Genomic DNA, 12,189 nt, shown 5'->3' on the forward strand with positions numbered 1-12,189 from the left:
TATAATCAGTTTAATACATGAAATCAATCCAATCTGCAAATGGCATTTAAAATTTTTTTCTAATGGGCTTAATACCCATGTCCTTTCTTTGAAAAAGGCTCTTTCTTCCACAGACCATTTTACGTAGGTCCAGCTATTTTGGTAAACCTCCTCCCCACAAATGGCCAAATATTTAAAAGGTATAGAGTTCAACAGCTCTGATTAAGCAATACCAACTTCACAATGATGATCCTTCATTCAATTATTTCAGGTCAACAGGGATTGCCTCATGTATATTGCTCAGGTCAAAGAGAGAAGTAAGGCAAGATGGATTCTCATTCTGACAGGACAATCTCTAGACAATCTTGAAACATATACAATTTGCTTCTCAATCCATCTCTCCTTATCTTTGTCAAGTTCTCCTAAACTCCCAGGTTTGGAATCCTCTTCATGTTCCTTAGAAACAAATGGCATGTATAAGAGGAGTGGCACGGAATCAGAAATTCATGGAATCAGAATTTGGTTCCAATTCCTTCTCTGCTTCTTAGTTGTCAAATGATTTTTGAGATTGTTTCACTGTCTTATTTTAGGAGGTATTAGGGATTGAACCCAGGACCTTGTACATAGGAAGCAGATGCTCAGCCACTGAGGAGTTGCATCCACTCTCCCTCCATTGTCTTTTTTATCTTGTTTCTTCACCTGAAAATAGGGTAAAATCACTGGCTTGCCTACTTTCCGAAACTACTGTGAGGATCAAACTAGATGGTGCATGCACAAACTCAAACCAGATTATTCAATTCTGCAAATCAGCAAACTCAATCACACCATTATCTAGAATCATCACCCACATTAATTACAGTCCCTTCAGAGCCCACTCGCCACAAGCCTCAGCTAAAGGGACAACAGTTTACACACAACACAGCTTGCTTTCTTCCTCTAATTGACTGGCTGAGTTCTAACCTAGAACTTAGGTTTTAAATTTGTTTTAAGACAAAGATTTTGCTTGGTCACATGAAAATGCCTTAAATAGGCAATACTATAATTAGCTCTGGCTGTTCTCATCTCCCAAAGTCACTATTACTTCATCATCTTTTTCTTTCTGTAATAAATCCTTCCCTTCTTTTGTCCCAGGACAGGCTTCTTGCTCATGTGCCCTTTACAAAGAAAAAATTTCCTTGGCTGGCTGCCATGGGTTTCTCTGCCTACTTCCATTTTAAGTAATTTTTATTTGACTGTCTGAATCTCTTCTACAACAAAGGCAAATGCCAAACCTTAAAGAAAACTTGACCCAAAATGTTGTAAACTAGGGCTCTAGCAAGAGGCTCGTAGATCACAAGACCTGGGCTCACCCACTACTCCCTGACAGGCCTTCACAGCTGATTCCTGTGTAAACACTAGCATCTCAGACTGTCCCTTGGGTCACATGGAGCAGCTTCCAAAAGTTGATGTTTTATTTTTCAATCCCTATTTTAATGGCAGAGCACCCATTTTGAACCGAAGGGGCCCAAATTCTCCTGGCTCTTGATAGTTCAGCAAAACACATCCACTGCTTTTTCTGTAGGTAGTTAACACTGATACTACTTCAACAGGAAGTGGTACAGGGGTACATAAGGCAGCCTGTCTTCCTGTTGCCCAGTTAATTATAAAAAGGCAGACTTTCTTTCCAATACTTAAAACATTCACCACAGGACTAACTTGTGCTCCTCTATAGGCAATAAACTAATAAACGGATCATTCCCAAACTCCCCCTGAAAGATGTATAACTTGTCCAAAAACGGGAAGAATTGTAGAAATACAGTCCCTATTAAATCCACACGCCAAAAGAATAAAAAACAAAAAAGAATTGTTTCATATCATAAAACTCAGATCAGTCACAGAGCCAGATTTTAGAGGCAAAGTGACCCCAAGGAGCCAGGTTCCCTTTGGTTAATCAAAAAGGCTTTCTTTCAACACTGGAAAGAAAAATGATCGCTTTCTCCTTGTTTGCCCTTAGAAATTTACTGCCAAAAAAATGGATTAGGATCAAGATCAGATGTGCCACGAATCACAAGAACATTGTGCCTCCAGTTGTGGCACAAAGTGTGGTGTAGAGAAGTGGACTTGGCTCAATGGATAGGGCATCTGCCTACCACATGGGAGGTCCTTGGTTCAAACCCCGGGCCTCCCTGACCCATGTGGAGCTGGCCCATGCACAGTGCTGATGCGCACAAGGAGCGCCTGCCACGCAGGGGTGTCCCCCGTGTAGGGGAGCCCCACGCGCAAGACGTACGTATGCCCCATAAGGAAAGCCACCCAGTGCGAAAGAAAGTGCAGCCTGCTGGAGAATGGTGCCACACACACGGAGAGCTGACACAGCAAGATGACACAACAAAAAGAAAGATTCCCGGTGCTGCTGATAAGATTAGACTGGGTCACAGAAGAACACACAGTGAATGGACACAGAGAGCAGACAACTGGGGGAAAGGGGAGAGAAATAAATAAATAAATAAATCTTAAAACAAAAACAAAAAACAGAGTGTGGTGTAAACATTTAATACATTCCAGCAACCAAATCTCTCAAAGTGCCTGGTGACATATGTCAAATGGGTAGGTTCATAAAAGCTGAAAGTAAAAATAAAATAAAATAAAATAAAAGCTGAAAGTTTCACTCTGGGCCCCTAAGGTACAAACCCTCTGCTAGTATCCAAGGTGACATATCACATCCTCATTTTGTGTAAAGCTGACTTGAAAAAATGTTAAAGCTTGTCTCTAAATCTCTTGGACTTATACCCAATGATTCTAATTTTCATAGTGTTACCCTTGGCCTTTCTAGGCTGATCCTAACTAGGTTAAATACCTTAGATGTTGATCTAAGGCATCTTGGACATGAGTTTAAAACACCTTATGTACACCCACCCAACAAATTGGTTTAACACACTGTCATTTTACTAGAAGATTGTTTCATATTTGGTTATGAGTTATTCTCTAATTACGTATGTCCAACAGAGCAAACAAACTAACTTAGAAGAGCAACTAAGTACTCAGCGGTCCTCTAGGTTGTAAATCAGGCTAAGCCACAATAAATAAAACACCTGGAAAAGGGCAGCTATAGCTACAAAGTCAGACAGGAAAAACATACCATGAGAAACAAAAGGGGAAGAACCAGCCGCTGCTCTGAGGCGCTGACACAGAAAGGCCAAAACTTCTCTTTCTGGCAATCCCAGAGATACCCAGCCTGCCCTCCCTCCCAACTCGCCTCCTAACCCTCACCCCCCAGCCCACAAGGACCCACTCCAGAACAAGAGTAACAATCTCCCTGCTTAGGCCTACAACACTTCCACTTTCAGGAATAATTTCCCCCAGATTCTTTCATTCCATCCACATTATAAGCCTGCAAGGGATTGTGATCTTATTTTCTGGATATATATGGCAAGATGAGCCTGAAACAACCCACACGGTCCCAGATCTGCCTGAAACCCCAGTTCCCATTTTCTCTGACTCCCACATGCTTCTGAGGAACCAGCTCAGGGCCCACGGCTGGCATGGTAACCGAAGCGGAAGGAGGGTGCTGCTGGCGGTGGGTGGATGGATGGATGGATGAACCCGTCAATGGCAGGGAGGAGCATCAAGCTTAGCCTTGAGTCCGGGAGGTGACAGATGACAGATTCCTGAGACTTGCCCTTCTACATTGGGAAAAGCCCGGGCAGCAAGGGGCTTTTCGCCCATCAGAACGCCGGGAGAATCCCCACCTGTGGCCACGAAGAGTCTTTCTCCCTGGCCCAAGAACCCAGACTCAGGAAGGGGCTCCACTCCCCCAGGGCACAGGTAGAGTGTCCTTCCCCTCAGTCAGGGGGCACACCCCTTCCCAAAATGAGGGTCCTGCCCAACCCAACAGGCAGTCCACGCAGACCTCCCGAGCTTCAAGGAGCTGTCCAAGAAACTTGTTACTCTGCGGCCCAGACAAGTCACCAGGCCCTCCCGGGGGTACCGGGGAGCAACGGGGCCCCCTCCAGCCCGCCGGACCGTGCGCGCCGCCTACCCGGAGCTCGCCCTCGGTGCGATGCAGTCCCAGGCGCCGCAGCCCCACCGCCAGGTCGTTGACACAGAGGCCTCCGTCGTGGTTAACGTCGAGAGTCTGGAAGAGGCTCCACAGGCGCAGCCGATGGTCCGGACCCCCGCAGACGGCGCCACCGCAAGGGTCCCCCAATGACGCCGGCGCCGAGGCGGGCGACGAGGCGGCAGCAGCGGCGTCCGGCGGCGGGGAGGCCACGCAGCGGCACAGCACACTGCTCACCATCGGGCGCGAGACAGGGGCGCCGGGCGCGAGGTGCAGGTGGCGGCTGGCGAGCAGAGCGCGGAGGACACGCCGGGTGTGCTCAGCCTGCAAGCGCGGGCTGCGAGCCGCCGGCAAGCTGGCGGAAGGGGCCGCTTCCGGGAGCCCCGCCCCACCGCGCCGCCTCGCCGGCCACGCCCCCAGGGACGCCGCGGGCCAGCCACGGTTCCCAACGGCGACCCGGGCGGGGAGAGAGGCGGGGGCGGAGCCTGCCTGGGGGCCGCCCACGCCACCCAGGACCACCTGGATCAATGGGGAGGGCGGGGCGATCCCGGCTCAGCTGGGGCCGATTCAAATGGAGGGAAAACGGGATTGGCTGGAGAGAGAGAAGCACGCAGCGATAGGCAGAAATCATGTGATTGGCAGACGGAAGGCCCCGTGTCCAATTTCCATTGAGAAACGCTATTTAGACTGCGGGATCGTAAGCATGGGAGGAGCTGTCGTGCGCGGAAAGATCGGAGTCTTAGGTTGGAAACAAGGAGCAATTGTGAACTGCAGTTACAAGGCAGAATTTGTGCCCGTGGATGGAATTAAAAATCAATTACCCAACGGCTCAAGGCGAAAGAACTAGGTATCCTCAGGAGGCTGAGTTTGGTTAATCTAGCTCCCTAAACCACCAATAAAATTGCTGAATTTAAAAGCGTAAGTGTCGGAATATTGATTGAATGACAGAATGACTTTCCAATGGAAGTGAATAGAGGCTAGGTGGGCGGAGCGCTCTGTATCGACAGACACATCTTTAGACCAATGATCAGGCCAATTCCAGTAAGTGAGCGGACTCCTTGTCTGAGCGACAGCGCCAAAGAACCAGTGAGCGATGTGATATTGGAGCCGCACCCAACCGGCAGGTCAAGTTCCCCTGGAGAAGCGCTGGGAGGCGGGAAGAGGGGAAGTGGGCGGATCTCCGCACACCCCGGCGGAAGAGGCAGATTCAGGAAGCCATTACGCAGCTGGCTGGTAGCGGCTGGGCCGGTCAGGGCTGGGCCCTACGCACTTTGCGTAGTGAGGGGATTACCAAAGGCCTGCTGCTTGGCCTTGGACAAGCCCGGCCTATCCCCTGTAGGGGGGGTGGGTGAGGGGCGAGGAAGAAGAGAAGAGAAATTTGGGCGGTTGAGGGGATTATAATTTCTTTAAAAGAGGGGAGAAGCCATGGCTGTCCCAGCCAAGAAGAGGAAGATGAACTTCTCGGAGCGGGAGGTGGAGATTATCGTGGAGGAGCTGGAGCTGAAGAAGCACCTGTTGGTCAACCACTTCAACGCTGGGGTCCCTCTGGCTGCCAAGAGTGCGGCCTGGCACGGCATCCTGAGAAGGGTCAACGCTGTGGCCACCTGTCGTAGGGAGCTGCCTGAGGTCAAGAAGAAGTGGTCCGACCTCAAGACTGAGGTCCGTCGCAAAGTCGCCCAGGTCCGGGCGGCCGTGGAGGGTGGTGAGGCCCCGGGGCCCACTGAGGAGGATGGAGCTGGTGGGCCTGGGACAGGTGGTGGCAGTGGCAGTGGTGGTCCAGCTGTAGCGCCTGTACTGCTTACCCCCATGCAACAACGCATCTGCAACCTGCTTGGTGAGGCCACCATCATCAGCCTGCCCAGTACCACAGAGATCCACCCCGTGGCCCTCGGACCCACGGCCACTGCAGCCGCAGCCACGGTCACCCTGACACAGAGTGAGTGACCTCTCTTGCCCAGTTCAGCGTGCATAAATGGGAAGGGCCTGCAAGAGGTGGGGCAGCCTGGGGAAGGCTGGCTGCCAAGGGCCAATGGTCAGATGGTGGTCATGGACGACCACAAGACCTTCCAGGAGCTCCTCAGACATAAGTGATCTTGTTCTCTTTGGGACTTCCTCAGCACATAGGCTGGATTTCTGAGGAGCTGGATAGCTTTCTACTGTGTTTTGCCACCGTTTATGTCCATGACTCATCCCCACTTGCTGAACTGTGTGGTCCTTGAAGACAGAGACCATGTCTGTATCCCCACAGGACTTGGCACACAGTAGGCAGTCAGGACATATTTGTTGAATGAATAGGTGGGAACAATAATGTCCAAGTGGGACATGGGTTCTGGACAAAGACATTGTGTTTTCAATGTGATGAACATCCATCAGGCACCACTGTGTGCCTGGGGAACCTCGCGGTTCTCACCTGTTCTTACTCAGCCTTCCTTCCTTCCTTCATTCATCAAACATTAGCACTTACTCTGTGCCAGGCCCTGTGCTAGGTGCAGGCATTACCAGGGTGTTTAAAATATAGACCAGCTGTATTCTAGTAGGACACATAAATGAATAACTGCATTGTCAATTGGGAGAACCTAAAGACTCAGAAGAGAAAGAGACTCGGCTGGGAGAATCAGGGCTAGAGAGATTTCTGGTTAATGTTGGCTCTGAAGAGTAGAGAAGGTTGACCTTGGAATCTTTCATCCCTGGAAGTCCAAAGAGCCCTCCTAGAATTCATTCAATGGTTTGCAGCTCTGAATAACAATGGATCTAGCATTGGCTGAATTTTTTAGTTGGATAAGTGTTTATGCCCGTGTGGGTTAACCTTGCTTGTCATGTGAATTGTATTAATCTGTGAATTTTTATTGGGACATGTCTCAACTATTTTGAGGTGGGAAGAGAGGGGACAAATCCTGGTCTAAATCAGTTGCTATTCTGCAACAGGAAGGACCTGAAAGTATCCCATTGACCAGGTGATCAAGGAGACAGTGAGGTATTATTGGGCACTTTCTCGCTGCTGCTGTCCTACTCCTACCTCCTTTTCTACTTGGCCACAAGGGATCTAGAAGTCAAGAAAGCACCAAAGAAGGTAGGACTAGTATGTCTGAAAGCAGTTTATCTGAGCATCCCATACAAGATGCCTGCTGTGTGCTAACAGAACAGTGAGCATGTGGTCCAGCCTCTGACGTGCCTTTATTAGCTAGAAGCAGCCCAGTGGGGTGGTTATGAGCACATTGGGCTCTGTGTTAGGGAGACCTGGGTTTGCATCCTGGCTCTGCTGAAATTGTTGTGTGGCTTTAGGCATGTCACTCCATATTTCTGAATCTGTTTCCTTTTCTCTGAAAATAGAAATGATAGTACCTATCTCTTGGTATCATTATGAGGCTTCATCAAGCTAATGAGTATAAAGACTTAGCATCATGGCTAGTAGGTACTCCCCCCTCCCCCAATTTTTTTTTTTGAGGTATTGGGGCTGGGCATCGAACCCAGGACTTTGTATATGGGAGACCAGCACTCAACCACTGAGCCACATCAGCCCCCTTAAGTTGGTTTTTTCGTTTGTTTGCTTGTTTGTTTTCTTTTCAGGAGGCACTAGGAACCGAACCCGGGACCTCCCATGTGGGAAGCAGGTGCTCAACTGCTTGAGCCACATCTGCTCCTTCCAAAATTTTTGCTATTATTATTATTATTAAAATATTCCCTTTTGCCAGATACAGGCCTGACTCTTTGGTAGATTAACATTCTAAGTCCTTTTGATTGTAGATTTATACATGAAGTCAGGGAAGGCCTGAATTCCCCTTCGTTTTACTTCAGGACAGGCTTCATGGCTTCCCCACCCTGTATGGCCAGCTTCATTCCTTCTAGACAGTGACCTGCCTCTGCCTGTCCCCTTTCTTCCCTGCAGTCCCCACGGAGACCACCTACCACACCTTGGAGGAGGGAGTGGTGGAGTACTGCACAACTGAGGCCCCCCCACCCCTGCCCGCCGAGGCCCCCGTGGAGATGATGGCTCAGCACGCAGACACGTCGGTCAAACCACAAGCACTTAAGAGCCGCATCGCCCTCAATTCAGCCAAACTGATCCAGGAGCAGCGGGTCACCAATCTGCATGTGAAGGAAATTGCCCAGCACTTGGAGCAGCAAAACGACCTCTTGCAGATGATCCGCCGCTCCCAGGAGGTGCAGGCCTGTGCCCAGGAGCGCCAGGCCCAGGCCATGGAGGGCACCCAGGCAGCCCTGAGCGTTCTCATCCAAGTCCTCCGGCCCATGATCAAGGATTTCCGCCGCTATCTACAGAGCAACACGCCAAACCCTGCTCCGGCCTCTGACCCTGGGCAGGTGGCCCAGAATGGACAGCCGGACAGCATCATCCAGTGAGGGCAGGGGGCGAGCCTGGACAAACCCTCCGTGGTTTTGGACGTGGGTTCTGTGATTGGCCTTAGTGCCAGCCACATGGACAGCTCCTTCTTTAGGGGTCCAGTGTTTCTGAGGAATGGAGGCACTTGTTGGGCTTCTGGGACCCAGCCTCTCTTATTCCCCAACATGTAAGCTGCACTGCTAAGAAACTAGAAGTTTGGTAAGCTGGGAGTCCAGGCACTGGTGATGGGATATGTGGCATCATGTGCCATGGCTTGTGATAGACTCAGGCTGAGATAGCTATAAGGAAGTCTCTCACTGGAGGGAGTCTCACAGATGGGGTCTGTGCTGAGCTGCCTTAGCCCAGGCATCATTTTGCGTAGGATAACATCATGATGCTGGCAGCAGCACAATAATATCTTCCTCCCTTGGGAGGCAGAGTGACTGGGCCAGAGAAGGAAACCCCACACTTTTCTTCTTCTCACTGTGCCTCAAGCCTCAGGGGACTCTATTTAATACTCTGTTCTGTCCCATACCCCTGGGCACAGCAGGGGCCTTTGTTTGTGCCCAGGGGTGCCTCTGCAATACATCCAGATGTCAGCAACCATAGCTCGAAACGACCAGAGCAGCCAGCCAGCCAGCCAGGCTCAGGAATGCTGAGCATGGTGGGGGCTGCCTTGGCTGCTATCTGGTCTTCCACAGAGTCCCTGGACATCCCTTTTGTGGTCTGCCCCCACATCTTTGACTCAGGCATTAGGCTTTGGGGTGCTGTAAATTATAGAGAAATAAAAAGCAAACCCGTTTGGAAATATGTGACTCCACTGCAGTGGCTCTGAGATGACCTGTTGGCTTTTTCCAGAAGGCTTGCTTCAAGCCAGTTGTATTTATTCTGTATGTGTACCCCTCCTAAGGAGGCCTCCAGGACCTGCGTGCAGCTCTGTGGCCAAGCTCTTCTTCCCTTCTCCACTGGCTCTACATTTCAAAATTCAGTGCAAAAAAAATAAAAAGCGTCCTCAGCAACATAACCTAACCTCCTCTCCCTTAACAAAAGTCAGCCCCTCATGTTCTTGTGAGACCCCCACCAGCTGGCTGGAATGAACCCAAAGCCATGATTGCCACATGGGAGAGTCGAAGGTGACCTCAGAGGTGGGACCCTTTGAAGTCTGCCTTCCCTCACTCTCTGCTTATGGAAGAGCAAACACAACCTTGAAGTGCTGAAGGGGGTGGTGCTCACTGTTCCATATCTCTGAGACAAAACCGAGGACATTTGTAAGGATTTTACCAGAATGGAATTTGTTACACTTTCAGAATCTCCATCAATTACTGAGGTCCTTGCATCTGCCCAGATCATTTCCAAAGTTTGCCATTTGCTGCCGGTACCTTGGCCACCCATGACTCATGTTTACAACCTGAGGCTTCCAGATCTCAATTAAACGCAAGATGCTGCCCTTCTGGGCATGTGCATTTAGAATTGCTCACATCCACTATTGCAATCATGGGAAGATGCCCACCAAAATAATTAGGAGGTGACTGTCTCCTTTCCATGGAGGCAGGTATGTAGTTCTTGCTACAGAGAGGTGGGAGAGGAATTAGACCCCGTGAGAGAGTTGGGTGGCAGGGGAAGAGCTCAGCATGGCTTGAAAGCTGCTGCCCCTGGAAACCTGGGCCTGGGCCTCGCGCTTCATGGAGTCTGGACGGCTCCCACAGGGTTGTGGCAGGGACTTCCTGAGGGTTGTGACTTAGTTTGGTTTTTCTTTGGGGTTGGAAATCTGAGCCAATAACGTGTCTATTCCAGTTGGGTATAAAAAGGAGACCTGGAGCTCTTGAACTTACTAGTTCTTTCCAGATTGTAATATTAAATTAAAGAAATGTCACTTTTTTATACATGTCTCTGTGTCTTTACTGGTGATATATAGAAGAAATGTGGGCTGGCAAAGAGTAGGGGCTGGCAAGTTGGTCCACAGGCCAAATCTGGTCCACTGCCTGTTTTTGTTAATAAAGTTTTATTGGAACATAGCCATGTCCACTCATTTATTTATTGTCTATGGCTGTTTTTGCCCTATGGAGAGCAGAGTTGAATAGTTGTGAGAGACACCTGGCCCACAAAGTTGAAAATATTTGCTCTGTGGCCCTTTACAGAAAAACTATGTCTTTTTCTGGTTTAGGGCAGTATTTCAGACTGAGTGAGAATCACCTGGAGCATTTGTTAAATATACCAATCCCAGGCCTTACCCAAAAACCAGATTAGACTCTTCGGAGGGAAACTAAGAACATGCATTGTAAACAAGCTCTGGGTGATTCTGATACTTTCTGAAGATTAAGAACCTTAGCTCAGAGACTGGAAGAATGAAACTCAACTGAAATTTGGACCATGCCCCAGGGAGGGCTGGATTTCAGACATTTCTGCTGAACAGCTGAGAAGTACTGCCAAGATCAGACACTCATTGAAGATTAGCCTTCATTCAGGAGGGACCCCAGCCTTCCTGGACATAGTTGTCATTCTCCCTGGCATTTAGTTATCATAAAAAGGTGATTACTGAGCCCCGGCTCTGTCCAGCCCTCACAAGCATTATCTCATTGACTGCCTGCAATTGTTCCCATGAAGAAGTCACAGTGGTACTTCAGTACTCATTATTAATTGGTTCCAGGAGGTGCAAGGAGTACCAAAACGAGTGCCAAACAAATTTTTCCCATAAGGAATAAGGTAAATAAACTTAAAGCATTCTCAAACCAAAGACAATGCACATTTTAAAGGCAATACGTAAAAAGATAGGGTTGTATATCATTACATGAGAAATAAACCTAAAAATTAATACTTAGATTAAATAAAACAAAAACTTCACTTTACCTGTGCTGAGAAGAGTCGGGTTCCTAATGGGATGGAAGGAGAAAAAAGGTGAGGAGGAGAGCTTACTTGGAGCGTTGCTTGGAAGGAGAGTCCCCCTCCAACAGAACATCAAGCACTTGCACTCCAGGTGTTCTTTCTATTTTCTGCCATTTTTCAACTTGCACCACAGGCTCTAACACACTCTTTGTCACCTTCACTAAAAACTCGTCCGGGGAAGCGGACTCGGCCCAATGGATAGGGCGTCCGCCTACCACATGGGAGGTCCGCGACTCAAACCGGGAGCCTCCTTGACCCGTGTGGAGCTGGCCATGCGCAGTGCTGATGCGCGCAAGGAGTGCCCTGCCACGCAGGGGTGTCCCCTGCAGGGGAGCCCCACGCGCAAGGAGTGCACCCCCTGTAAGGAGTGTGCCCCGTGAGGAGAGCGGCCCGTAAAGAGTGCGCCCCATAAGGCGAGCTGCCCTTAAGGAGAGCCGCCCAGCGCGAAAGAAAGTTCAGCCCGCCCAGGAATGGCGCCACACACGGAGAGCTGACACAGCAAGATGACGCAACAAAAGAAACACAGATTCCCGGTGCCGCTGATAAGGATAGAAGCAGTCACAGAAGAACACACAGCGAATGGACACAGAGAGCAGACAACTGGGGGCAGGGGGAAGGGGAGAGAAAGAAATAAAAAATAAATCTTAAAAAAAACCAAAACTTATCCGATGAGGACTGCTTCTGTCTTTTCAGAATTCCTCGGGAGTGTGAACCTGTTTGGTTATTCAATAAATTCACATTTCTGCTTGTCAGAGCTTTGGATGGTACTTCTCCAAAGAGTTTTGAGCTTCTGCTCATTCTACACACGTTTCTTTTATCAAGGAACTGGGGACATCCTCCTTTATCCCTTCCTCACCAGAAGAAATCTCTTCAGCCATCTCTTGTTGCTGCTCCTTCTGTAGTTCCTGCAGCTCTTCACGATGTTCCTCCACTACCTCCTCAACATCAGCAG

General features: G+C 49.4%; 2 protein-coding genes across 3 annotated transcripts in view; one reads left to right on the forward strand and one right to left on the reverse strand.

The window, feature by feature from the left end:
• Positions 1–4,496, reverse strand: part of SLC25A25 (solute carrier family 25 member 25) — a 40,240-nt gene extending 35,744 nt beyond the window's left edge. For both annotated transcript variants that reach the window (XM_004453036.3, XM_058302857.1), the window contains exon 1: positions 3,998–4,496. In XM_004453036.3, the coding sequence (XP_004453093.1) occupies positions 3,998–4,255 (258 nt within the window). In that variant the 5' untranslated portion in view covers positions 4,256–4,496. The remainder of the gene's footprint in view (positions 1–3,997) is intronic.
• Positions 4,497–5,232: 736 nt separating this feature from the next.
• Positions 5,233–10,369, forward strand: NAIF1 (nuclear apoptosis inducing factor 1). Its single transcript, XM_004453040.4, has 2 exons — positions 5,233–5,951; positions 7,902–10,369. The coding sequence occupies exons 1-2, from the start codon at positions 5,441–5,443 to the stop codon at positions 8,372–8,374; spliced, it is 984 nt and encodes a 327-aa protein (XP_004453097.1). The 5' UTR covers positions 5,233–5,440; the 3' UTR covers positions 8,375–10,369.
• Positions 10,370–12,189: the final 1,820 nt, after the last annotated feature.

Source organism: Dasypus novemcinctus, chromosome 8 (genome assembly GCF_030445035.2).
Source record: "Dasypus novemcinctus isolate mDasNov1 chromosome 8, mDasNov1.1.hap2, whole genome shotgun sequence".
NCBI classification, from domain to species: domain Eukaryota; kingdom Metazoa; phylum Chordata; class Mammalia; order Cingulata; family Dasypodidae; genus Dasypus; species Dasypus novemcinctus.

Coding starts and splice junctions, on each gene's coding strand:
- NAIF1 (XM_004453040.4), top strand. CDS start 5,441: ATGGCTGTCCCAGCCAAGAAGAGGAAGATGAACTTCTCGGAGCGGGAG. Junction 5,952..7,901: donor CACGGTCACCCTGACACAGA/GTGAGTGACCTC, acceptor TCTTCCCTGCAG/TCCCCACGGAGACCACCTAC.